This window comes from Crocodylus siamensis, chromosome 15, assembly GCF_052110815.1.
Source record: "Crocodylus siamensis isolate JL-2025a chromosome 15, ASM5211081v1, whole genome shotgun sequence".
Classification (NCBI taxonomy): Eukaryota; Metazoa; Chordata; order Crocodylia; family Crocodylidae; genus Crocodylus; species Crocodylus siamensis.
The window spans coordinates 1,534,544-1,561,779 of NC_143409.1; the positions used below are offsets into that span (position 1 = coordinate 1,534,544).

A 27,236-nucleotide genomic window follows, 5' to 3' on the forward strand; every position below is an offset into this window, starting at 1 on the left:
CCCTAGAGACGAGACCGCCCCGCCCCCCGGCGGCCATTCCGCCGCGATCCCGGCATGCCCCGCGCGGCGAGTCACCGTCCGGCGCGGCGCTCCCTCCTCCCCTCCCTCCGTCCGCGAGGCAAGATGGCGGCCGAGGCGGACTCGTGGGGTAGGTGCCGCTCCTGCCGCCACCCCCTCCCCGCGGCCCCTCGCGTTCCCCGCCCGCCCCCGCTCACCTGCTCTCTCCCCTCACAGACGCCGACACTTTCGAGGCGGCGGATCCGGCCGTTAAACCGCTGGTGCCGGGCGTGGGCGTCGACCGCTGGGCCGGCGAGGATGAGGAGGACGACGTGAAGGTGCGGGGGGGGGGGCGTGGGGACGGACGGAGGGACACGCGTGTCCTCGAACGCGGTCCGGCCTGTCTTGTCCCGCGGGGCCGCTGCCGGCTCACCTGCCTGGAGTGGGGGCCGGGCCGCGCTCGGGGCCGTGTGTGTGTAGGTGTGCATACGTGTGACTATAGTTGCATACGTGTGTGTATAGGCGTGTCTGGGGGGTGTGTATAGGCGTGTCTAGGGGTGTAGGGTTGCATACATGCAAGTAGTTGCATATGTGTGTGTCTAGGGGTGTAGGTATGCATGGGTTGTGTGTAGGTGCGCATTTGTGTGTGTGTCATGGGGTGTAGGTGTGCATACGTGTGTCTAGGTGTATTGGGGGGGTAGTGTGTGTATAGTGTGTCTAGGGGGCGTGTCCAGTGTGTGTGTGTGAGAGAACAGAAGTCGGCGCGCGCAGACCGGTTTCCAGGCGGCAGGACCGGGTGCGAGATCTGCCCCCACCCGGGGCGATCGTGCACACTGTTCGCTACCGCTCCGAACCACGCGGCTCATGGACAACTGCAGCGCAGCAGGGTTGGGTTCGCTCTGCTGTCCTGCGTGTCTGTACGTGGGTGCAGGGGGTTGACGCTGGACCGTCCGGGCGGGTTTGGACTGGGGCGACCCTGTCTCGGGCGGGGGTTTGGACTAGAAGCGAGCCCCGCTCCCCTTGCTATCTTTGTTTAGTGCTTTGGACGCTTGCACATGAGATGTCAAGCAAAACTGTGCAAGGCTATTTTTGGGGGCAGATGTCCATGAACTTTCTTTTTTCTCTCCTATTTCTACCTTCCTGCCTTGGAGCCAGTGCCTGGGTGTTGACATCTCTGAAAGTGTCTCGTTTTCCAGCGTACAGAGAAACGCTGTCTGTTCTCAGTTTTTTGTGGGTCTCCCCATAGTGAGTTGCTTTATGGTTTTCCAGCTGGCGTTAATCTTGTGTTCCCCACTGAAGTGCGCGTTGCGATCTGTTGGCCAGGACTTTGGCCTAGAGAAGCAGTGAGATGGGGATGATGGCCAAAGGGAGATGTAAGCGGCTTGGTGCTGAGAAGGGACTATCTGGAGCCACTGTGTGCTGATTAGAAACGGTTCCTGCCCTTGCAGATGTCTTCTAGCCCTAAGACCCCCCCTTCTCCAGGAAACCAGACAGCCCTTCAGTGCTACATAGGATTAGGTGATGAGATGCAACATAGTGACTTGAGGTGGTTCTTGGAGCTGATTTCACTGTTTCCTGTGTTTGAGTGTGACCTGTCACAGATTTCCAAGCTGTAGGAGGGGACAGTCTGTATTTGAAGTTGAGGCCGCTTTGTTTTGTGCATGTTGGTGAATGAATGCAGGTAACTTAATACGTAGAATTAAACACTGAATTTAGGTTACTGAGAGGTTGCTGTAGGCAGTCTTATTATTAGTGACTAGATGATGAAAAGTGCGTTCCTCCTTTCTGGTTTGCCCAGACATGGGTGCAAGTAGGAGTCCTACTCTAAACTTGATTAAGGTAATTTGTTCTTGCTAGTTGTGGGCTTCATTTCTTTTGCTGTTCAGGTTGCAGCCAGGGAAGCAGGCGATAGGGGCATACTTTGGCTTTTATGGAGGTGGGGCCTCTGGGTGGGGTGGAGAGAAGCATCTTGCAGGGTGGTGCCAGGTGAGTGGAGCACCTTGCTATTAGGGTGTGCCAGGTTGGGGAGCATATTGCACAGCCTGGGGCATTCACCCCTCCTGCCTCCCTACTGTGCCCCACCATTGTCTGCGCTAACTGCTGGAGCTTGTGTACAAAGCATATGATTGTGTTGGAGTTGCCTATAGCTTGGGTTAGGTATTGCTTGTAATGAAGACATTAAAAAAACCAAAGTGAATGGTCTCTACTATCTTCATTAGGGGTGCACCGATAGATTTTTTTGGGCTGATAGCAACGGCCGATTTTTAAGAAGCCATATCGGCTGATACCAGTCCGATTCCAAAATGCATCCCAGCAGCTTGGCGACCAGCATCAGGCTGGTAAGTCGGGTGCGGGGAGGGAAGGATCACTGGGGGGGGTGCCCCCACAATGAGAGAGGGAGTGGGGCAAGGGCAGGCGCTGTTCAGCCAGGGTGGGGCATGGGATGGAGCCTTGAGCAGCTCCTGCAGGAGGGATGGCTCCCACCACTGTGTGCACCCCAGGAGCACATGGGGAGCATGTGTTCCCAGATCTGTGTCAGGTGGGCCAGGCTGCAGCTGTGGGCTGTGGCCAGGTAGTGCTAGGCTCTCGGCAAAGGAGGCTGGGCCAGGCGGCTCTTGGGGCGGGCGATGGTGGTGCTGGAGGTAGATTGGGGTGGGGGGCGATGAGAAACTTTGGGGTTGCTGCAGCCCCCCCATAGCCCCATGCAGATCTGGGGATACTCCTCCCATGGCCTTCCAGGGTGTATGCAGAGTGGGAACTGCCCCAGAACCACCCCCCGGATGAGCCATTCACAGCTCTGTCCCATGCTCCAACCCAGTTGTGCAGTGCCTGCCCTGGCCTCAATCTGCACCCCCCCGCAACAGATTTACAAGCCAATGCTGCTCTCCAAGCTTCCGGGCTGCGCTTCTGGCCGCATGCATGCTGTGGTTGCATGTGTGCACAAGACTTTTTTTTGGCCACATCAAGCGAAAAAAGCCAACTTCCAATAGTCATTTTTCTCTATATCAGTGCCATTTCAGTATGGGACCAATGTATCAATGCACCTCATATCTTAATGAAGTTAAATGCATCTGAAGGACAAATAGACTTTGAACAGTTTGTACCTTTTGGATGCGCTTGTTCTCCTATGTGCATAACCTACACTCTGTGTTGGTGCACAGTGGTTAGGCTGTTTTTTAACAGAGGGGTAACAGCCTGAATTGGCATTTTACAGCCCCCAAACCTGTTCTGGCAAGCAAGGCTTTGCTGCCATGTTTTCCCTGAAACACTCAACAGCTTCCTGCTTATGCCAAAATGTCTGTCAGATAGATGTGTAGCCACCTAGCTGCTTCCCAGCTGTCTGCTTCTTTTTAAAGGGCTGTAACCGGATGCAATCATGGTCTCAGAATGTGAAAACTGCTATGCCATGTATGGTTATTTTAATATAACTCTAGATTCTCTTCTGGTTGGTTTGGTATTTTTTAGGTTTTCTTACTGGTGATTTAAGTGGGTTTTTAAAAAACATTTAAGTTGAATAAAAACTTAATGGTAGTAGCAAGCTGAGGAAACTTAAGAGTTACAGACCCTTAATAACTAAGGTCTTCCTAAGGTAGCAAGAAGTTACTCTGAAATGTTACCTGGAATATGAAATTATATGGAAGACAGGTCTAGTGCCAAGACACTTCTGTTTACTTGTGGGCAGTCCTGTGCTTAACAAAGCCTAAACTAAGAAACATGTTTGTCACAGTACAGGGGGGCAGCTTCCAGGCTGCTTTGATGACTTTTGTGTGAAATGGAGCCATCAAGAATGTTAGCTGGAGATTCGGACAGTGCGATAACTTGTTCTTACGGCCTGATGGTGGAATAACAAAGGATGATTCTTGGTGGTTTTTTGCAACCTGAATTTTCATGCATTAGAGACTTATAGAAGAGTCACTGTGGATCTGTAACAAGCAGCAGTGACTAGCAGCTTTGGCCTGGGATCATGTATGTGGAAAGGGAAGCATCAGTTTTATAACTGAACAGTCAGCTATATATAAACAAGCCCTTGAAATAGTTTCAGATTTCAGCGAAGCTGTTGTAGTGTCAACATTGGAAAGGTATCACTTCTGGAGTGCTTAGTTAGGGTACCAATGAAAAAAATAAGACTCTAGAAGAAATGACACTGCTTTCATGAAAGTTACTCAGGTTTTTAAAATGTATCTTGGGCTTCTGTCCTGTACAGTAAGAGCTGTTAAAAGACTATCCTTAAATGTATAGACCATAGTCCTGCTCTGTCAACAGCTTTGGAGAAGAGCTGGGGGGAAATGAGGGGTTTGTTGCCTCACTGGAAGACTGATATCTGAGTTCTGGCAGACAACGCTAGGGAGTGTCCTGCCAGCAGCAGTGTCTTATTTGTATTGGGCTGCTCCAGCTTGTGCTTCTGCAGATCTCCACTGTGACAGCCTGTAAAGGGCGGGGGGAGGAAGGAAGGTGCTGACTCGTGAGCTAGGCACCAAGTCATTGCCAGCTTCATAGATTAAAGCAACATGTGGAATTCTACCCAGAAGCTGACTGGAGGCCCGTGCAAATTATGGGACACTGGGAGCATGCTAGACCAGTGCTCCAGTTCCACTTAGGTGTGCTGTATTAGGCTGTTCCAGCTTCATCTTCTAAGTGATCTTAAGGGAGAAGCCCATGTGGAATGTGTTGTAACAGGTTAATTTTGTGAATCCACAATGGTCCATGCTTGTGTTGAGGTGTGCATTGGAGAGAGAAGATTGTACTCTCTGGACAATTACAGATGGAAAAAGGCACTCCTTGCTGCAGCTCTTCCCAGGGCATCCAGGACTGCCCATAGTTTAACTGCCCAGCCTGCTTGTCTTGGAAATGACCTTCCGAGGTCCACAAAGTTGTCAGTTCTCTCTGAATTAAACCGTGGTCATCCAGCTCTTGGGTAAGTAGAAGGAAACTCATTCTGTCTTTCTGGCTGAAGCAGATGTAATGGAGACGTAGGTCTGTGCAGTACACTGAGGCCCATGTTTCTTAGGCATGTTGAATTGAATTTGGTAAGCATGAGAGAGAGATCCCTGGCAGAGAAACAATTGTCCATAATTACAGAGTTTGAGCAGAGTGGAACTGCTTGAAAGGGGTGTGGACACAGGAGTAGTGAATGGATATGAATCCGCTGTACCCATTAATGCTTGCTGATGAGTTAACAATCTTAAGGGTCACAGCACCCTGTTTTACAAGAGATGTCTTGGAAGGATAGGGGATCAAATGAGGAAGCAGCCTATAAACAGCAGTGCCTACAATAGTAATAAAAGTGCTATCTAAGGAAAAGTTGGAGCTGAGATTGCTGTGAGCCAAGGCAGTGATTATTACTGAAAATTCAGGCCAGCATTTTGGAGTGTGGAGAAGAAGTTTAAATTGGAGGTGCACTGAGAACAAGGAACAATTGTCTCAAGTTGCAGCAAGGGAAGTTTAGGTTAGATATTAGGAAGAATTTTCTCACTAGGAGGGTAGTAAAAGACTGGAACAGGTTACCCAGAGAGGTGGTGGAGTCTCCATCCTTGGAAGTTTTAAGACCTGGCTAGACAAAGCCTTGGCTAGGATGATGTAGTTGGGGCTGGTCCTGCTTTGAGCAGGGGTTGGACTAGATGTGACCTCCTGAGGTCCCTTCCAACCCTAACTCTTTATGATATATTGGTTCCATATTGTATCAGCACTGCTAAAAGGAAAATTAACATTATTTTTTGGCTGGTATAGCCAGTAATTTCAGCAATAAATGCTGTGTGTATGTGCAGTGCTGCAGCATGCATGCAGCCATGAATGCAGCTGGGCAGCTTGGAGAGCAGCATCCTGCTGGTAGGTCTGTAGGGGGGAATGGGTGTAGGGGCAGTGCAGATTGAGGCCCCCATGGTGAGGAAGGGAGTGGGGCTGGGACAGGGGTAGATGCTGCCCAGCCAGGGCAGTAAATGCAACCCTAGGGCTGGGAGCAGGACAAAGCCATGGGTGGCTTGTCTGGGGGGGTGCGGGGGTGGATGCCAGCTGTGTGAACCCCCAGGGGGAAACATGGGGGCATGTGGCCTCTGGATTTGTGCGCAGGGCAGAGGTGGGCTGCTTACTGGGCTCAGGGCCAGGGGCTGTAAGTGGAGTGGGCTCAGCTGTGTGGGGTGAGGGGTGGCTACGGGGAATTTTGGGGTGGCTGGAGCTCCCCAAGGCCCCCCACCTCTGCTCGAGACATTCTGCTCTGCTGTCTTTCCCTTGGGAGGAACAGGCAGGGTTCCCAAGGGAAGGGCAGCAGGGGTGGGCGCCCAAGCAGGGGTGATGCTTGGAAAGGCTTTTGGGATAGCCACAGGCCACCCCCCAATTCCTTTCCAGCACCCCTTCCAGTAGCCACCCCTTCCAGCATCGCTGCTGCCATGTATCTCGCACAGCTGATCCTGCCCAGCTCCCAGCTGTGTCCCTGCTGGGACGAGGCTGGTGCTGCCCCTGGCCCTGAGCCCGCTGTGGGCAGCCTACCCTCACCCCATCCACAAACACAGCTGATCACATGGCCTAATGGATAAGGCATCTGACTTTGGATCAAGAGATTGAAGGTTCAAGTTCCTCTGTGGGTAGTTTTTGATTGCACACTTTGCTGGGGTTATTTGACCCTTGCAGTCTTTCCTGCCCAGAGCAGGGGGGCTGGACCCGATGATCTCAAGAGGTCCCTTCCAGCCCTAAACTTCTGTGAATCTGTAATAATCTGGGGGCACATGAACCCCATGCCTCCTCACAGGGTGCGTGCAGTGGCAGGGAGCTACCCCCTCCTCGTGCAACCCAGATGAGCTGCCTACGGCTCCATCTTGCTCTCAGCCCTGGGGTTGCATTGATTGCCCAGGCTGGGCAGCACCCCAGTCCCTACCCTGCTCCCTCCCTCACCACCAGGGCCTCTGTCTGCCCGCCCCCCCCCCCCCATGCCCCTTCTCCCCACTTCCCCACAGACTTACCAGGAGGACACTGCTCTCCAAGCTGCCAGGCTGCATTCCTGTAAATCGGTTATGGGATTGGTATTGGCTGATATAGCTGGTTAATATAATGGCTATCGGTATCGGCCAAGAAAATCTTTATTGGTGTGCCCTCTTTTGAGTCTCTTGCCTAGATCAGTGTGAAATGTGTGTAAGTGAATTTGGGTATGTTGGCTGCTACTCTAACTAGCAAATCACAGTTAAAACTAGAAGTCTTAGTTTTTGCGTATACTAATAGTGTGCCGCTGATTGATGTTAGTTATTCATTTTCATGCTGAATTGCACTGCTGTCAGATCATATAATTGTAAAATTAAAAGGGTTGCTGTTTTTGCAAGTCCACCTGTGCTTCAGGCAAAATCAGAACGAACCAGTGAAGATCTAAAATGGGGCATTCTGACAACTAACATGGTTTTATGGAAAACAGATCCTGTCAGACTTGGGAGTACAAGTTTGGCTAATAAAATAACTGCTCTACTTAGATTTTGTGAAGCATTGGAGTTTATGAAGTGCTTTTATTTTTTTGGTCTTTATGTCATGTAGTATAAATCAAAAAAGTGTACTACTGTCAGAGCATTTAATTGTAAAGACATTATCCCCAGTGGGTTTTTATTAACAATCATGAAATAATATCACTTCTGGCTGCAGATGACACTCACAGGTCTGTTCTATCGAGCAGTTTGGATCACTGGGTAAGATAAGTTTGCTTGAACAATATAGCATTTTACTCTGAGCCATCTAGCAACAGACTGTTCATACTTGCAGAATAAGGGACAGTGTCTTGGAAAGCAGCGACAGAACAGAACAAGAGCTCACGGGTTACCAGATGAATGTGAGCTAATGCGGTGCAATGGCTGAGAGCCAACATGAACCCTGGATGATAAGTAAGTAGGTGAACGTCCAGTAGAGGTGAAGGTAGAGCTGCAGACAGCATTATTGTAAGTGTTTCTAGAGCTTCAATAAAAAAATGGTAAAGGTTTGGGAGACAGTGACATGAATTTTTGTCACATTCTGGAACATGTGATTTATATGGTGAGGCTTACTGTCTCTTGGATAAAACAGTTTGACAAGAGATTACTTGATTATGGGGAAGAGATTTTTGAGTAGGCAGCTCTTTAGCCTAACTGAAAAAGGCATAATAAAGCTGTGAAATCTGGAAACTTTGAAGCTGAAGCTAGACACATTCAGACTAGAGCAGCTGGAGGTTTTTAACGATGAGGGAAGAAATTAACCCCAGGAATGACTTAAATAGGAATGCAGTGATATCATTCTGACTCAGGTCCCTACACCAAGACAGGAATGCCTTGCTTAAAAGATGAGCTTTACTTCAGTTTAGGGCTATGGGCTTGATACAGGAACTATTGGGAAATGTAATTCCAAAGCTGCCTTTTATGATGGATACTTGTTAGTGAAGCAGTTCAGTACATTCACCAAAAAAACTCCTTATTTTATACCTGCCTTGCATTGGAGATTAGGATTTTCTACCTGTCGACCCAAATCTATGGAAGATGTGAGTGGATTGTGGAGAGGGGAATAAGAAATAGATGTGAATTAGCCCCATTTGGCTTTTTCCTTGAAATCAATGATAATCTTTTCTGCACAGATACCTTTTGATGGTTTAAGATTCTGATTCTGATTATAATATCCTTTCTCCTTTGGTAGGATAACTGGGATGATGAGGAGGAGGAGGAGGAAGAGGAAGTAAAAGAGACTGAGGTAAAACAAGGTGAGAACTTTTGGGAGGAGTCTATTTCATGATATGTAGGATGGGGAAGAGTTCTTGATGCATCTGGTGGTACATAAAGCTGGATTAATGGGACAGAGCCACCAAAATATGTTTGGTTTATTAGTGCCAGAAAAAAAAAGCTTTTTATATTGGGCACCTCTGGATTTTGAATTGGAAGGTTACTCATGACGCTTTTCTTCCCTGTTGTGCAATGTTGTTCCTGTTACCTTCAGTGTTGGGGAGAACTTTTAAAGATCTCCTGTTTTACAGAAACCAAAGTTTCAGAAAAGAAGAAAATAGCAGAAAAAATAAAAGAAAAAGAAAAGCAACTGAAGAAAAAGCAAGAGGAGATTAAAAAAAGGGTAAGGTATTCTTCTCGGCATCCAGATCCTACCTTCCTGTGGGAAATAGGTGACCAGCTTTCGTGGAGTAGTGAAACAACTTTTGTTGTTTTGTCCCTGGGATGTGTAGTCGGTGGTCCTCTGGGGGACCTTTGCCCTGATGCATCCTCCCTGAGGCCTGAACCATCTGGATTCTTAGCAATAAAGGGTGCATTTCAAGTGGATCCGCTTCAAACAGAAGTACACTGCTCAGTTAGCTACAAGAAATACCAGCATGGAAAAATCCATTGCAGTTTCCCATAGCAGTACTCATATAAAACATAAATGACATGCCTCCAGTGTGAACTGACATACAGAGCCCCTCAGTTCTGTAGATCGGTTTTGGTAACTGTCTGTAATGAATCATTTGTAAGCACAAGATTGCCAGGAGTTTTGAATGACAGTCTATTTTTGTACATATATGTGCATATTTAGTTAGAGGTACCAGAGGAACCTAAAGAACTTACACCAGAAGAACAGGTAGCAGATAAACTACGGCTAAAGAAATTGCAAGAGGAGGCGGATCTGGAATTAGCAAAAGAAACATTTGGTAAGTGTGCATACAGCTGAACCCACCCAAGAAAGTTGCTTGTGTGGTATAATACCACAAGTAGTATCTGCTGCTAGGAATTTTCAGCAGGCCCCACCGACTGACTGAACTTTCCAGTCAGTAGCTGCATTGCATAGAGTAACACATGAAAGAACTACTGATTTCTAATCATTTGGGTTGCTCTTCAGAAATGTTGTCGGTTTGGGTGTGGCTCAGCATTATATATGTTAATAAGCTAGGTGCTGAAAAAGCAGGTACAGTTGCAGAACAGGCAGATACGGAAGAACAGTAGGCATAATTAGGTTGGGGAACTCGTGTTTGCCAATTCTCTCAGTGAAGCACAAGGTACAGATTGTTTTAGCTGTGCTGGTTTATGGCTGAGGAATAAACTTGTTTGAAAAATACACATTCAAATTTATTTAACTGAACCCTTGTTTTTTGAGATGGCAGGACTCTTCCCTGTGTCATTTCAGCTGGTGTCTGCAGAAACCATCCAGTGGGTGTTTGGCTTGAGGATGGAGACCACAGTCCAGATACTAATTGTCAGTTAGAGGGGAAGTGACCAACTAATTTAGCGCTGAGCTTGAGGCCTGCAGTTCCTTACTTAAGGGGAGAGACAATACACTGAATACTACAGTGGATAGTTCAGATTACATGTAGGATAAAGTTTTGCCCCAGAATCACATACAGATCCCACGTAGCTTAATGACTGTGGTTGTTTAAGTGAGTCTTGCATGGCAGAGCCAAACAATAAATGAGTTGGCAGGCGCAGCTTAAGTTTCAGTGGTGCTGCTTCAGTAGGGATAAGAAGTGGAGTGCGAGTGGCAATTGCTTACCTTGTGGCTAAAGAATTTGCCGAGCGTGGCCTCGCAGTTCTTGCAAAGAGTCACAGCTAAATGCACTAGACCTTCCCTTGATTCTTTTGTCTTTCTTTGCAGGTGTAAATAACACTTGTGGAATAGATGCCATGAATCCATCTTCAAAAGACGACTTTACGGAATTTGGCAAACTGTTAAAAGAGAAAATTACACAGTATGAAAAATCATTACATTATGCCAGTTTTTTGGAAACATTAGTTCGAGACTTATGTATTTCATGTAAGTTTAATTTGAGAGGGATTTCCTAGCACATGGCTCCATTTCTCCAGGAAACAGAATAGGGCCAAATTTGAAAACATGCTAATCGAGCAAAACATGAAATGTGATTTACGTGGTATAATATTAAATAACGTACCCATCTGATTGACCATGCTTTTGACTAGTTAAGAATCAGGTCTCATATATCTTTTTAAAGGAGGTTTCTATTAATCGCTTACCTGTGGTGGTACCAATTTGGGACCACATTTTAAACACAGGTGAATTCTGTTTTGATCTAAACCTTGTACAGACCCACAAATGTCTTTTAAGAGTGGCAAAACATTTCCCTGAGTTGTATAATGCAAGTAGGTCAGCGGGAAAGGCAAATGACATTTCCAGTGTTACGTGAAGTCAGTTTGGGAGCAGTTTGTGTTCTGGAATTCAAGAGTTAACTACATTAAAACAAAGCTATATAGTTTGCTTTACAGTTGACTCATAAAATGGATGGTAAACTTGGCTTCTATTTGCATTTCTGATTGGCCGAGATATTTGGTCCAGGAGTGTTTTGAGATGTCTTTTCTTCCTATGTTTATGTGTGTACTGTCCTTCATACCGAATGAAAGCTTGATCCTGTTTTGTTCAATATACATTTATGGTGGTTGGATAACTTGCAGAACGTGGTGATATACTATGTACTACAGACGATCCAGTCCTCCATCATGAAGGACTACCTGGTGCTGGATCTTTAAGTGCCTAAAAACGTCCACTTCTCCTGGGTGCCTCCATTTCCCAAAAGCCTTCAAACACTCTGCCCCATTACAGACCTCTGGTAAAGGCTTAAAGTGCTCCTCAGGCTGTGCTCCAGTGTTAGACTCCCATATTAAGTAATTCTTTTAAACAAAATTTTAACAACTTTACATTTCAGTACATATAAGTTGTGTGTCAGGGGATTATGAACTACTGGACTTTGGTTCTGAGGATCAAGATTGCCCATGGGGGAACTCCACCATTATCTGTTCAATTTTGGGATCAAAATCTGCAATTATCCTACCTTTTTGGCGATATGATGATTTTCTGAAAACTATTGGTTTTAAAAAAAACCCTCTCTCTCTTCCTAATGTAGTGGAAGTTGACGATTTGAAAAAGATCACAAATTCTTTGACAGTGCTATGCAGTGAAAAACAAAAACAAGAAAAGGTAAGACATCTGCTTCTTCCTAACCATATGATTTTTGTGTAACTTGTTTAATCCCCATATACACTGTACAGTGTGGCCTTTGTAAAAAATGGGGGTGAGATGAGGAGGGGGAGGAGTCCCATATTTGAATTAAAATAAATTAGATATTAATGAGACATGAACTGGAAGTTACACATTTGGGTCCTAGGTCTAAATTTGAATCTCATAAACTTAAAAAGTACATCTTTAAAGTGAACAGTATTTTGCCTGTATCTTGCCATCTCTCATCTCTGCACTAATTCTGGAGTATAGATTGTTTGTCAGTGCTCAGGAATGGTGGGGAAGCCCCAGATCTTCAGTTAATGTTTTTGTAGAAATAATTAAAAACCTTTGAAATTAGTTTTTAGCAAAAACTAAGATCAGCATGGTCAGTGATATAAGCAGCAGGTAACAGCTACCTAGTTCTTTTAAATTGTGGTGTTTCTCCAAAGAACCACGTGTCTTGTGAAAAAGGTATTGCAAAGAAGTGACAGTGTTGTACCGAAACATAATTGTTTCCTTCTGCGATTCATAAATTGTAGAGAAATATTTTATGTACAGAAGTTTACAAGGAGTGGTATAGCCAGGTACCAGTGGGATAACGACTTGTAAAATCCACTTAAATGCTGGGTAAGCAAACACTTTAATTGTCAAATCCAAGCCATGCTGTCTAGGATACAACTGAAATTACACGATTTCAATACCTGTACGGGGGAGTCTGAGAAGGAAACCACTGTGTGCCAGCTGTAATGCATATTCTGTAAACATGCCGCTGTTTTTGCATGTGATCCAATAAACCAAGTCATTGTTGCATGTGATCCAAATCTGGTAGGCGATTGGAGAAAGGGAAACTTTTTGGGCACAACCTATTTTAATAGCAACTTTGCATGTTCATAAACATATCCTCCACTGACAGTTGGTAGCTTGCCAGGGAAAATTAACAGTACATAGTTTGCCATAAAAATCTTTTAACAGAAGACTAAACCTTCTCATGCCTCAAGTTGATATTTTGAGTCTGGAGCTTGAGGTCTGTGATATTGAAGTGACTGCACATTTCTAACAGAAGTAGACTTTAGAAATACAAGCTTTTTTCTACGTACAAAGCTGATGCAGTGGTGTTCTGAATGTAGTTTCTTGTGCTTTACTACCATGTTTTTTAGCATTTGTAGCTGCATTTCATCCAATCTTCAGTCTTTAAATTTTGTTCTTAAAAATGTGGACTCTGGATATCTTTGGATCCAAAACTTTCTCTGTACCAGTTCTGGCGTCTCTGCTGTTGTATCCATTCAAAAAGAATTTCCCAAAGCTGTTCAAAGTAGTATGCAAGAAACTGCCTGTGCCTCAGTTTAGTAATATACAGTACTGTCATCTGACTACTCAGAGCATCTTCAGAAAACATATTTACAGTGTTACAAACTTGCCTCTAATACATTATTTCTGCAAATTATCAGACTTGAATTTCAGGTTAGCTTACCTTATAACCAAAAAGAGTGCACACAGGCAGAATTATTAATGGGTAAAGGACAAGAGCCTGTGACTAAGATTTCACCACCTTTTCCCCTGGAAGGTTTTAGACAACTCTGCCTGGCAGCCATATAAAAGCCCTAAGAAAATGATTCCCTCTTATTAGTTCAGTAACAGTACAACATTTAGACACCTTACACTTGCATTTACTTAGTATGTCTCCTTAGCTCCAGCCATGTTGTGCTGAACAGCAGATACATGCTGCTATTTTGATTAATGAGGCCACTCTTCGGGAAGGCAGAGGAGACCCAGAAATAGCATGGCTTTGCTGTGAGTAAGTTACTGGGAACTGAGATGCAGTTGCTTCTGTGGTAGGAGTCAGCAGCACCATTGTATGAAATGCAGGGCAGTTGACAACAGTGTTCACCTTCTATCAGATCAGAGTTGGGGAACTGAAATAAGTTAAATCCAGTTACCCAGGTACTTCATCATCTCTTAGAAATATTTTATGCTGTTAATGCGAACTCTTAAGTAAATCAAAACATTTCTGGTCTTTCCTCAGCAAAGTAAAGCCAGAAAGAAGAAAAAAGGAGTTGTGCCTGGAGGTGGTTTGAAGGCTACTATGAAAGATGACCTGGCAGATTATGGAGGATATGATGGAGAATATGTACAAGACTTTGAAGACTTCATGTGACATTTATCTTCCCTTACATCTTTCTGTTGCCCGTAATCCCTTAAACATGTAGCATAATTTCTTTTCCTTTAAATTCTGCCAAATGCTACAATCAAAAGTGCAGTATCTCTGTGCTGGTTATTTAACCCTTTGACACATTGGTGCTAAAGCATTGGGATACCCGTCTGCCAGGGGGTTAAAAGGAAGAAACTCAATGTCTACATAAATCACAGTATAATTAAATTCTGATAATGTTTTACTTGTTACTATCTGGTTTCATAGTAACAGCCACTAAATTGGAAACGAATTTCAACACAGCAAAAGTTGTATTATTACCAGCACAGTTCAGTAACGCAGCCTTAACTGTACCTCCTTGAATGATTTATCTTGTGAACAAAAGCAGTTTGCAGCAAGGGCGTGGTGTGCACTTAGTATTAAAAATGCTTTGTCTATTGAGTTAAGAGCTTGAGGTTTTTAATAGGTTTGTGAAGGGGCCTGCTAACTTCAGAGTGAGGATACTGCACCTGAAAACACATCACCCACTGTTATTTCAAAGCCTGACATCTAGAACAGAACAAGGAAACAGTTCCTTAATTACATTTGAAAAATGACTTGTATCTCGAGTATAAGCAATTTCGTTTACATTCATCTGAATATTTCTACTAATACAGCTGTACAGGTTCTTTAATAGTTAACTGCCTGGTTTAAGTGCGAGAGAGATTTCCTTTGTTCTCATGGGTTGTGTGAATCTTTTCACGACTGCCATTTTCTTTCATTTACAAAAAAACCAAACTGCTTAGCAAACTGCAACAGTTACTACAGTTGGGCAAATTGTTATGTTAACAATTATGACATCTGCAATGTTTTATAAAGCAACTAATTTAATAAAATCACTATTGTGAGGACTTCACAGCCTGTGTTATAGGAGCACTTATATGAGTCCATGCTGGAGGGCACAGCTCCATTGGTCCAAGTGAAATGTTCTCACAGGATGAGCCGATTTGCTTGATTTAGGCGACTCGTAATACTGTCACTATTTCTAAATGCTTAATGGTCCATGATGGCTAATTTCCAGCGCAGGTGGTGTCTGTCAGATAGACAAGAGAGGTGAGTGGCAATATTAAATATATTTTTTTGTAATCATATGACACATGTACCTGTGTTTGCTATGCTTTATTCAGGGGAGTTATCCAGAAAGAAAGTCTTGAGATGCAGCCTTGGCTTGTAGCCTCAGTATCTGTAGTGGCTGCCAGATATGGAACAGCCACAGTCTAGATTTTGAGGAAGCATGCTCTTAATGAGTAACCTGCTCATGGGGGACTCTTATGGTCATTAAATCTGACCATGATGACAAGCTGAAGATGTTAACAGAGTAATTTCTGCGATGAAAAGAATTCTTCCTGTGGCATTGAATGTTGAGTCAAGTGAACTAGAATATTGCTGGAAGAGAAGCTGGTGCATGTTCCTTGATATTGAATCATGACAGTCAAAGCAAGTGAGGAGTGCTGGGCACATTCATGACTCTAAAAATACAAGTTTAGACCCACAAATGGACATTGCTTATCATTCCCTGTCAAGGACAACAAAAAGTCCTTTTTCAGATATGTGGGGAGCCAGAGGAAAAGCAAGGGCAATGTTGGACCCCTGCTAAACCAGATGGGATAACTGACGCCCAGGAAAAAGCCAACCTATTAAATAGGTACTTTGCGTCGGTCTTTCATCAGTCACACGGGACGCCCATGCCTGCTATGGGACAGGGAGATCCGGGTGATGGGGATCCCCTGCCCTCCATCAATGCTGACCTTGTGAAGGAACACCTTGAGAAGCTGGATACCTTCAAGTCAGCCGGCCCTGACAATCTGCACCCCAGGGTACTCAAGGAGCTGGCGAGCGTCATAGCCCAGCCCCTGGCACGGATCTTTGAAAACTCCTGGCACTCTGGTGTAGTGCCCGAAGACTGGAAGAAGGCCAATGTGGTGCCGATCTTCAAGAAAGGGAGGAGAGTGGATCCGGCTAACTACAGGCCCATTAGCGTGACTTCTATCCTGGGGAAGATCTTAGAAAAGTTTATTAAGGAGGCCATCCTTGAGGGACTGGCCCAGGCTAACATCCTAAGGGATAGCCAGCACGGGTTTGTTGTGGGTAGGTCTTGTTTGACCAATCTCATTTCCTTCTATGACCAGGTGACCTATCACCTGGACGAGGGAGAAGAGATTGATGTCATATATCTTGACTTCAAAAAACCTTTTGATCTGGTATCCCACGATCACCTCTTGGCCAAACTGGCCAGTTGTGGCCTTGGCTCCACCACGATCCACTGGCTCCGTGGTCGGATCCAGAGGGTTGTAATCGATGGCAGTCACTCATCGTGGTGCCCTGTGACCAGTGGGGTCTCTCAAGGCTCTGTCCTGGGACCCATCCTGTTCAACATCTTCATTAATGATGTGGACATTGGAGTCAGGAGTGGACTGGCCAGGTTTGCCGATGACACCAAACTTTGGGGCAAAGCATCCATGCCAGAAGATAGGCGGGTGATCCAGGCTGACCTGGACAAGTTCTCATCCGCCCATTTGCTGAGCCTGATGGTGTTTAACACCGATAAATGCAAGGTTCTCCATCTTGGGAGGAAAAACCTGCAGCATCCTTATAGGCTTGGCAGTGCTACGTTGGTTAGCACTACAGAAGAAAGAGACTTGGGGGTCATCATTGACCACAAGATGAACATGAGCCTCCAATGCGATGCTGCGGCTAGTAAAGCGACCAAAACGCTGGCGTGCATCCATAGATGCTTCTTGAGCAAATCCCGGGGCGTCATTCTCCCCTTGTACTCGGCCTTGGTGAGGCCGCAGCTGGAGTACTGCGTCCAGTTTTGGGCTCCACAATTCAAAAAGGATGTGGAAAAGCTTGAGAGAGTCCAGAGGAGAGCCACGCGCATGATCAGAGGTCAGGAAAACAGATCTTACAATGACAGGCTGAGAGCCACAGGACTCTTTAGCCTGGAAAAGCGCAGGCTCAGGGGTGATCTGATGGCCACCTATAAGTTTATCGGGGTGAACACCAGAATCTGGGGGGACAATTGTTCACCAGAGCGCCCCAAGGGATGACGAGGTCGAACGGTCACAAACTACTACAAGACCGTTTCAGGCTGGACATAAGGAAGAATTTCTTTCCTGTCCGAGCCCCCAAGGTCTGGAACAGTCTGCCAGCGGAGGTGGTTCAAGCACCTACATTGAACACCTTCAGGAGTAAATTGGATGCTTATCTTGCTGGGATCCTATGACCCCAGCTGACTTCCTGCCCTTTGGGCAGGGGGCTGGACTTGATGATCTCCCGAGGTCCCTTCCAGCCCTAATGTCTATGAAATCTATGAAATTCCACACACTTGACTTGTTAGACACTTTGTCTCTATTCTAGCTCCACCTACGATCTTTTTAGTTAAACTGGTCCCTTTTTAAGCTTGAGTGAGTTTTGAATAAGGGATGGCTTCTCTTAATCGCTTTAATTTTTTTGTTCTTTGAATTTATCGGTTTATTAGTTTTAATGAGTGTCTGGTTTTACTGTTGTGCAGTACTTAGCAAGTAGCTGGTTCTAAAAACTGAATGAATTTTGTGTTTTACAACTAAGACCAACTCACTGAACTGCATGAAGTGACTGACAGTTGAGGCTGTTAATTTACACTTTTTCAATTTTATTTTCACAATAAAAGCCAAATAAAGCTTAGCCAGGCCTTACCGATGAAGCCAACAACTCCTTGTTGCAAAATTATGCTCAGGAACCTGAATTCTTACTAATTACTTTTACCATTCATGGTACAGGTACGGGTTCTGCTCCAAAAAGTTGACCTCTTAAAAAAAATCGCGCAGTAAAGAAAGTGTGAAATAATGTCCTGTGTTCACAAGCCTGCCATCACCACTTATTTCAGTTAGAAAAACAGCTAAAGACTACACTCCTTTTTCACCACTGTCCGTTATAGCAGGAACAGCTGGCTGTGTTTTGCAATCAGTTTGATAGTGTGGTTTTTGGGTTTGTTTTTTTTTTTAATCTATGGTGTGTCAAACTACAGGATTACTCCTCTCTTTACATTCATCTCTACTGAAGTCCATGGGGAGTACTCACAAACTTAGTTAAATCCATGGGCTGCAAGACTTAACAACTCTGTCAAACCAAGATGCTGTTGTAGTGAAGGTAATGCACATCCTAGAGCCACAGTTTTCCCCAATGCGTTAAAGGAAGTAGCAGATATCCAGTGTGCTGGATATAGGACTTTCAAGAAAGTATCTTCTTTGCCAGTGTCTTGTGTCTGGTGGACTGCCCAAGTTGGAACTCCCAGTTGGCCAATTGCTGAAGTTGTCACTTGCACGCTGGGTTGGTTGGAAGCTTTTCTGTTTGTGTTGAGACAAATATCACTAGATGCTGGTCTTCCAAGGTAAATAGCAGCATTCAATCTAAGTCACACCCTCCACACCCCTGTTCTCTTTGATCACAAAAATTATCCCCCTTCTTAATTATCATTTTTAAAAGGGCTTGCAGTTTTCTAACCAAAGCTTTGTTCTAGATTTAGATGCCCCAGTTCCTTAAGAACACTGAGCTGTCCCCTAGCAATTGTTAGAGATTCACATCTCTGCTCTACATTCACTGTTTTGTTTTTTTTTTGGAAAATATGGGCAGTAGTAGCAGGTAATGGCAATCCTTTATACCCAAGAAACCAGTGATTACATTTATGTTGGAAATCTCGGTAGAAATCCTTTGCCTGCCTGAGGAACTCTTACCCATCAGGGCCTCCTGACAGAGGATTCTTTGTCAAACTCTTCCACTTTGCAAGTACTGTCAAAATTCAGGGGCTGTGGGATATGACAACCAGACATTTGACCATCTTCAGGAGTTGTTTAGGTACATAGTGCCTATGCCAGAAGGTTGAAAATTATTCATTTTACAATTCAAAACAACTATATACTAGGAATAGAAAATTTATTAGAGTTCAATACTGTGCCTGCACAAATACAAGTTTCACTTTATGTAATGAAACAAAAGAGAATTTACTACATTAGAGTGCCCAGGACCAACACTGACCCCTGGTAAATACTGATCTGATTGGGAATATAAACAGTCCATTCTTGCCACCGGCTGTGGTACAGCACTGCTGCAGACCTTACATCAGATTGACATTAACTCACTTGTGTGTAGCAATGGAGGAATGTCCTTTGAAGGTTTTAGAGCAAGCCAAGAGACTAGCATGAACACTGAGTTTGGCTGGCATTCCAGGGCCCAGGAAGATCATTTTGATCATAAATAAAAAGCAGTTATAAATGTTTGATCGTGTGCTCAGTTCAAGCATACCATCCAAACAACAATTCTATGACAGGACAAATCCTTCTTAGCATTTGTGAATTTTTTTTCATGTGAGGCTTGGATGTTGTTCCCACTCAAGTCAAACTCCCTACATCTCTGTTAGCCAAACGAGTCATTTTGGACTGACTGGCAATTAAAAGCCCAGCAGGTATTTTGAGAATACAGCTTCAGGGACAGTCAAAATAAGGCTGAGATTCTTCTGGTAACCCACATGTAGCAAAATCACAATCTTATCCCACATACTGTGTTAACTAAACAGGTGATCTAAAGATAAGTTAGTCAGACATTATTAGTCTGTTAAAGAAAGGTAACCAGCACAAGTCATGGGACTGCTGCCAGGTAGATTCTTCATCTCTCAGCATGGAATCTAATTTGCCAGCATGTCATTTAGACAGCAGCCAGTCTGGGCATCCTTCAGAAGCATATTTACCACATCATAGAACTTGTTATCGTATGCCAATTTGTAGTACAGATAGATGTCTTCGCAGTAGGTCAGTAATTTCTTCAGGTTTTTCAGAGCAGCCTCAGTAGGCTGGTGCTGTTTGAGCCTGAAACAGAATTTCACGTTGCATTAGAAGGAGAGAAGTCAGTCCTTGTAGAGAGAGAATTTCGGCGCTCTCATGGGATCCTAGGGAAGTAGGGCGGGAAGGGGCCTCATGAAGCCATCTAGTTTAGCCCCTGCTCAGGGCAAAACCATCCCTGACTACACCATCCCAGTCGAGTGTCTTGGGACTAGGGAGCAGAAAAACTCATTGGGAAGGTAGGAAACAGCCTGGGTGCATTCTTAGGGATCAGGTTTTGCTTCACCATCACCTAGAGCAGTGGTCTCCAAAGTGGAGTGCGCAAGACAATCCACTGGGGTGCAGGAAGAAAATATTAGAACTTCTATTTATATTTATATAAATATACATATATTGGAGGTAAGTGCTCAAAAAATCTTACTGATGGGGTGCATGAATATAAATATATATATATTGGGGGGGGTGTGCTCAAAAAATTTTTACTGATAGGGGTGCGCGATCAAAAAAGTTTGGAGACCACTGACCTAGAGGGTCAGTTGTTTGAAAATAAGGCACTTTATTAAAGAATGCAAACTGACCAGTATCTAGAGCAGTGATTCTCAACCAGGGTGCCCATGGATCTTTTGAAAGGTGCCATAAACGTGTGAGGAGAGAAGCTAAGTAGATAAATGCAGGATCAGGCTTGAGCCCTACCTGAATGATTGCCCAGCCCCTCTGCAAGGGGGTAAGCACTGCAATATATACACTTGTTTTTGAATTTGGTGCTGTAGGATTCACAAAAGTTATGCAGGGGTGCCTTGAGTCCAAAAAGGTTAAGAACCACTGATCTAAAAAGTCCCAAGCTCTGCTGGATTTTCTCTCTATCACATTAACAGTCTGGACTGAAGAGCAGTACCACCTCTTATCTGTGCCCATGTGTAGAAAGTACCTCAGTGCCACACACACCACATAGATCCTTCCCCCAGGAGCACAGAGGGGTCTGGAGAACTCTGATGTTGCTGCCACCCCAACACTGCTTTTAAGCCACAGCCAAAGTCCTTCACATCCCAAACTCATCTGATGTCCTATGCTAGGTTTAGTAATGCTATCACTTTTACTGATGGGGAAAACAGAGACTTCACGTAGCTTGCTGACCCTCCTGCAGAAAGTCTGTGGCACAGGAATCCAACTTCAAGCAGCACACAACCCACCTGACATACCTTCCCCTCTTGCAGTTTCTCAACAGTTCTGAGTTGTTCTAATCTTACAGAAGGTAGGTGCAGACTGGACTAGACTCTACCAACATACCCTTGAGGTGCAGTGCAAAGAATACAGATGAAGATCTAAGCCAGGTTTAAACATGCAGTTCTGAAAAGCTGTGGGCATGTGAACGTCTTCAGCACTGTTGCAATAAATAAAGTCTGTACCTGCAACTAGAGCTGTTGGAGGCTGCTCTTCCCCAATGAAGCCCAAGGAGTTATTGTCTCTAAGCAGTATTTGTCTATACTGACAGATACTGACAAGTGCAGGGTGCTGCAATTGGGCAGTAGTAACCAGCAGCACACTTATAAGATGGGAAACTCCCTTCTTGAGAGCACGGAGGCAGAAAGGGATCTTGGAGTCATTATTGACTCCAAGATGAATGATGGGCCGACAATGCGAGGTCATGGTTGGCAGGGCTAACTGGACCTTGTCGTGCATCCACAGGTGCATCTCAAGTAGAGCCCAGGAGGTGATCCTCCCCCTCTGTGCGACACTGGTCAGGCCGCAGCTGGAGTACTGCGTCCAGTTCTGTGTGCCCCACTTCAGGAGGGATGTGGACAACATGGAGAGGGTCCAGAGGAGGCCACCCGCATGATCCGGGGACAACAGGGCAGACCGTACAGTGAGACACTGCGGGACCTGAACCTGTTCAGCCTTCACAAGAGTAGGCTGAGTGGGGACCTGATGACCATCTATAAACTCACTAGGGGGGACCAGAAGGGTTTGGGAGAGACCTTGTTTCCCCTGGTGCCCCCCGGCATAACAAGGAATAACGGCCACAAGTTGTTGGAGAGGAGGTTTAGATTAGACTTCCATAAGAACTACTTCAGCGTTAGGGTGGCTAGGATCTGGAACCAACTTCCAAGGGAAGCGGTGCTGGCTCCTACCCTGGGGGTGTTTAAGAAGAGGCTTGATGCCTACCTGGCTGGACTCATTTGAGCCCAGTTTTTCTCCTGCCCAGGCAGGAGGTCAGACTTGAAGATCTACAAGGTCCCTTCCAACCCTACTTCTATGATTCTATGAAGTATTTTAGAATTTAAAACCACGCTTTCTGAAGATGGAAAGGAATTTGGGCTGTAGAAATACTTACTTTTTAGCAATCTCCTCAAACACATTAGCTTTGAGTAACCTTTGTTGTTTGAATTCTTCTAGATAATTGAAGTCACCTTTAATAATCACTTGTTGATACAGAACTTCAGCCCAGTCTGGAACAAAGTCATAAGCCTCAGCCACGATAGCAGCCTAGGAGAAAGAAAGATTGCCAGAAATTACTGACTAGGTTGGGTTGTAATTAAGCTGTTTGCACTGGTAAAAGCTTTTCAGCCACAAGGGTTCTTCCTGCTTTTATATGTTCTCTGGCAAAAAATGCAGTCACAGCTTTGAGTCCTGCCCCTGTATTGTGTTTTCCCCCTAAGTCATCCTTCAAGAGAAATGCAGGGGGCACTATGAAGTATAAGAAAATAAGGTAGGAAATACTTGTGATGGGCAGTAAAGAAACAGAGGACCGAAAATTAAGGCCTAGAAAATCTGATTTGAATAGGAACTTTGAGCAGTTTGGGGCCCTAAGAGTAGGGAGAGGAGAGGAAGGAGGTGGCCCCGACACGTAACAGGCTGCCAGGACAAGACCTAACGACAAAGACCAGGTGCCATACAAAAGAACACTTTGTTGGGAGAACTGATCTTTGAATCTGAAAGCCAAAGACGTGGACTTTAAGATGTTGCTGTGGCTGCAGTAATAAAGAAGCCATTTGTTCTCTGTAACTAAAGTCCCCCTTTGTTTCTGTGGAGCTGCTTTCTCTGAATGAACTGCTTCAAGTGAGTCAGAGGAGCTGAGAAAACACCTGTTCCCACTGCCTGCCTGTCCTGGTGCTGCAGGTGGTGATCTTGCTTGCCTGTAACTTAGTCACCACCAACATCTGGCTTTATTCTCAGTACCTGAAGCAGCATTTCACCTTGGGAGTCTTGGCAGTGTCCACACGACAGCAGGAGCACGCAGCTTCTCTCACTCAGCTACTTTACCTGGTAGAACCTAGGCAAGGACATGATGCAATCCATGAGGTGCTGTCGGTTCAGGTTGATTAGCATCGTGCTCTGATTTGTGTTCAGAAAATGAAGCTGGAGAGTTATCAATTTTGTCAGTCTGTTGCAGCGTAAGGACTGGCGGACACAGGAATCCTAGAGTCAAAAAGAAGCAAAACCTAGCTCCTGAAATAATGTTCCTACAAGGAAGCCAGGATGCCAGTCCCTGAGCATGGCTCTGCAGGCTTTGGAGCCTGTCAGTACTTTGCCTTGTAAACCACTGCAGCTTCTCTGATCACTCAGTCCACCTGGCTGTATTCTTATAAGAAGCTCCACCTATCAAATGACGTTCACCATAAAAATCAGAAGCCAGTCTGCAACACTGTCACCACTCCTACTTTAAAGCTACTAGCTCAGCACCAAGTCAACTCCTCCTCCCCTCTCCTCCTCCATTCCACCCAAGATGTTAAGAACTGATCAGGGAGCAGTGCGCAGTCCGTGACTGAGTGATCATTTTGTCAGCCAGGTTGAGAGAACTGCCGCCTCTTCATCAGGATCTTTTGCTGCTGCACTGCAACATGGCACATCCCAGGTGCTGTTTCAGGTCAGGATGGCTCCTCACGGGTCACCCCCGAGGAGATGCTACTGGCCGTTTCCGTTCAACCTAAAGCCACTTCTGACCCCTCCTTGGGTGGCACTGAAAGCGAACACATTACAAAGCTTGAATTCCATGCCAGCTCACCTTGGAATAACTTTCTGCTGCATCAATAAAGAGAGTCAGAGCTTTCATCAACAGTTTCTTTAAATTTGGCACATCTTGGAGAGACTCTTCTGAAATGGAAAGAGATGTGAAACAAGGACCCAAGGCATGTGTAGCTACAGGGCACAGCACACCCAAAACAAGTTTTGTAGTGCATTTGAAATCTGAAACTAGTCACTTCTAGCCATAACAGACCACAATGCACCAATTCTAGCCTGACACAAGAAGCTGCTCTGCAATGCACAGACAAAACACAAAGCCACTGTAGGAACCCGATCAAAAGTTCTGAAGGCAAGTTTGTAACTTCCATGTGCTTTGGTCAGCTAACCAAGTCAAGAAAAACATTCAGCATAACTTGTCTTTGATTCCTTAATGACATTAGTTTGTGTTCCAGAGCAACTCTTGAGTGTATATTAACAACCTTTGCAGCAGCAGGACAGTTGCTGCCACCGTCCCCCTGCAGGTTCAGGTGTTATGTCTTGTGTCAACCTGTATAGGATGGTTTGGACAGGGCTGATCCTGCCTCAGGCAGAGATTGGACTAGATGTGACCTCTGGAGCTCCCTGCTGGCCTCACGGCTCTATGATTTTATGAACTCCCAACACGCACCATTCACTGTGGCATTAGGGGCAGAAGTAAAGAACCCTTTAGGCATTCATGCAGCCTGCTTAGGGAGGTTTACTGTTGCACCACAAAAGTTCAATTTTTTGAACACTGCATAAATGCAGATCAGCATGTCTGTAGCTACATCAGTGGTGGTAAGGGGTGTTCCAACAGCACAGGTACCAGGAACCACCAGGGCTTTTTGGAAGAGGAAAGCAGCCAGACAATGTGCTGTCAGAGAAGAGCCCAGCACTTAGCTAGTGTGATCACGCAATGCACCTTGCTGAAGTGGAAGGGACTTTTAACGCTGCAGCCACTAGGACAAGCCATCAGAAGGGTATCTCCCAGCCATACCTCTATGTATGCAATGATCTGTGATGCCTTCAAAGAAAAATGTTGAATTTGGCCAATTTCCGATCATGCACAGCAATCCAATGTGTTCCTAGAAGCTACGCGCAAACATTCACATAGTCTTGGTTCCAGAACTTCCACTCACCCCAAGGCTGAGATTCAATGAGTTTCAGCTGTATACAGGCAGCTGCTTCATGATTCTCTCCAATTTCTCGACACATGCTGAAGCACAGGGCTATCATGTTGTGCTTTTCGCTGTCCCCCGGGCGACAACGCTTTATGTAGTCCAGCAGAGCTGTCTTCAGCGTTCCACTCTGTTAGGAAGGACCAATATCAGGACAGATACTTGAAGAGTTTATATTTGCTTTGCATTTTGGAGCTTGCAAACAAAACAAAATCCTGTACAATTTTCAAGCAAGATCACCATGCTACCTTGAGTCTCTTTTATACACTTCAAAACATAATGGGAATATAACTGGTGTATTACAGACATAAAATAAGCTATTGATTAGTTTTCATAAATTTGCTGCTATCTGGCAGGTAAGAGTCACCAATTTTAAAGTCAGCAACCTCTGATATTAAATGTCCAATCACACACACAATATAAGGAGGCCTCCAAGTTTCTGCTGCCAAGTGAAATGGTTGCAATTTTTTTGTCAGAAAATGATCATTAAGGAGCATGGCCTGTTTTGAGACAGTCCAAACTGTTAAACTAACTATAGGAATCTCTTTATAATCTTATTAGGAGAAAGAAAAATAAATGGTAAAAAGATTTCATTAATAAATGGTGGTTGAAAACAAATCACAACTGAAGACATGCAGTATAGATTATAATTTGAGTATAGGTAAAAATAAAAGCTTCCTAGTTACTGTCAATGACAGATTAAAGTTTACCTGTCTAACACATGAATGCACATATGTGTGTGTGCATGCACATGTGCACACCGTCCCCACCCTTTGTTGTTTCCCCTCCACCATCAGACCTACCGGGTCTAATTTTTTTCTCATCAGCACTTCAAAATAATGTTTCTCATGCAGCAGATCAAATATGTATGTCATTTCATTATATCTGCCAATGCCAGTGAGGAGCCGGACCTTTAGAGAGAAAAATACGAAGATCAGAGTGATGTGGGAAAACCTGCCTTTGCTGTAGGGTTAGTCTATGCCAGTTTAAATACAGCTAAAAGGATCACCATTTCTAAAACAAAGATTTCCAGCAAACACTAACCATGCAGGGAGCTTTTTAGCCCTCTCTAGCGATTCCAGTCTGGAAGGACATTTCATGTCATTAGCATGGTCATCTTCACTCTGGTAGGCCTTCTGCGGGCAGTGATAGGAGGTGCCTGTTGGCTTTGTAACGTGAACTACTGAATAGAGCAATATGTGATCACTAAACTCCACAAGCTAGATCTCCTCGTCAGTCTGCTACAGCTTCTGCCATTTCTCCGGCAAGCTTCGTCAACTGGCCAAAGGGTGTGGACAGCTGGCCACTTGCAGCTGACTATCAAACCAAAGAGCCATCATACATAAGGATAGCTACTTTAAGGAGCTTGGCCTGTTTTGAGACAGTCCAAACTGTTAAACTAACTATAGGAATCTCTTTATAATCTTATTACGAGAAAGAAAAATAAATGGTAAAAAGATTTCAAATTCCAGAAGCCACCTAGGCCCCTTGATCTTTTATGCTGTATCATTTTGTGCCACTGTTACATGAAGAGCCTTTTACTGAGTTGGGGAGGAAATGGGGTGGGGGGGGGAATTAGGGTATGACAGCTACGTACCACAAGGCTGTACTCCTCATTAGGCGCCAAGTGTTCATCAGTGAGAAGCCGAGCAGCTTGCAGGACTCTAGTAATTCCTTCCATATGACACGTCAGACTAAAGCAATTATGGGCCAAAATCAGCAGCTCTGTAGCTAAAGAACAAGAGAATCCAAGTGCTTCAATAAGATGAAGAAGCAAGTGGCTGCATTTTTAAAGGTGGTGCCAACTCTGCAAATGATTTGGAACTTTTCTAGTCACAGACAGTAAGACTGAACTGAACATGTCAGGCATTAAACCTGAGCAGCTTGATAGGTCACAGGTTCTGTAACTGCACACAGAGTCAAGTCTGGTCTTCCACTCTGCATTAGAATCTGGTCCCCTGGATTATTTTCTGCAAGGTTAATACCATGCATGAAAGGAAAAGAAACTGCCTGACAAATACACAATCAATTGCCTCCTTCTACCCTCCAACACCAACCATCATGCCAAATCAGATCTGTTTTAAAATACAAAGCCTGAAACTCCACATCTACGTTCTAAGACCCCTCTCCTAACTTTGATCTACTGAGTGATGTTTA

General features: G+C 45.0%; 2 protein-coding genes across 4 annotated transcripts in view; one reads left to right on the plus strand and one right to left on the minus strand.

Annotated features, from left to right (window-relative positions):
* The first annotated feature begins 58 nt into the window (after positions 1 to 58).
* Positions 59 to 14,960, plus strand: EIF3J (eukaryotic translation initiation factor 3 subunit J). The gene is made up of 8 exons (XM_090029359.1): positions 59 to 148; positions 235 to 335; positions 8,629 to 8,692; positions 8,963 to 9,054; positions 9,508 to 9,622; positions 10,561 to 10,719; positions 11,822 to 11,895; positions 13,940 to 14,960. Exons 1-8 carry the CDS (start codon positions 124 to 126, stop codon positions 14,069 to 14,071), a joined length of 762 nt encoding a protein of 253 aa, XP_089885485.1. The 5' UTR covers positions 59 to 123; the 3' UTR covers positions 14,072 to 14,960.
* Positions 14,961 to 19,001: 4,041 nt separating this feature from the next.
* SPG11 (SPG11 vesicle trafficking associated, spatacsin) overlaps positions 19,002 to 27,236 on the minus strand; it is a 50,604-nt gene continuing 42,369 nt past the window's right edge. For 2 of the 3 annotated variants that reach the window (XM_090029351.1, XM_090029349.1), the window contains exons 34-40: positions 26,677 to 26,810; positions 25,883 to 25,990; positions 25,041 to 25,209; positions 23,924 to 24,012; positions 23,182 to 23,337; positions 22,253 to 22,404; positions 19,002 to 19,947 (exon numbers count right to left, since the gene is read on the minus strand). In XM_090029351.1, coding sequence (XP_089885477.1) covers positions 19,767 to 19,947; positions 22,253 to 22,404; positions 23,182 to 23,337; positions 23,924 to 24,012; positions 25,041 to 25,209; positions 25,883 to 25,990; positions 26,677 to 26,810 — 989 coding nt within the window. In that variant the 3' untranslated portion in view covers positions 19,002 to 19,766. The remainder of the gene's footprint in view (positions 19,948 to 22,252; positions 22,405 to 23,181; positions 23,338 to 23,923; positions 24,013 to 25,040; positions 25,210 to 25,882; positions 25,991 to 26,676; positions 26,811 to 27,236) is intronic. The other variant, XM_090029350.1, reaches the window with a different exon arrangement.

Bases quoted from the DNA above. Each gene is read 5' to 3' on its own strand.
- EIF3J (XM_090029359.1), top strand. From the start codon at position 124: ATGGCGGCCGAGGCGGACTCGTGGG. The intron at 8,693-8,962 runs GTGAGAACTTTT...CCTGTTTTACAG, and splicing joins AGAGACTGAGGTAAAACAAG to AAACCAAAGTTTCAGAAAAG. The intron at 9,055-9,507 runs GTAAGGTATTCT...GTGCATATTTAG, and splicing joins AAGAGGAGATTAAAAAAAGG to TTAGAGGTACCAGAGGAACC.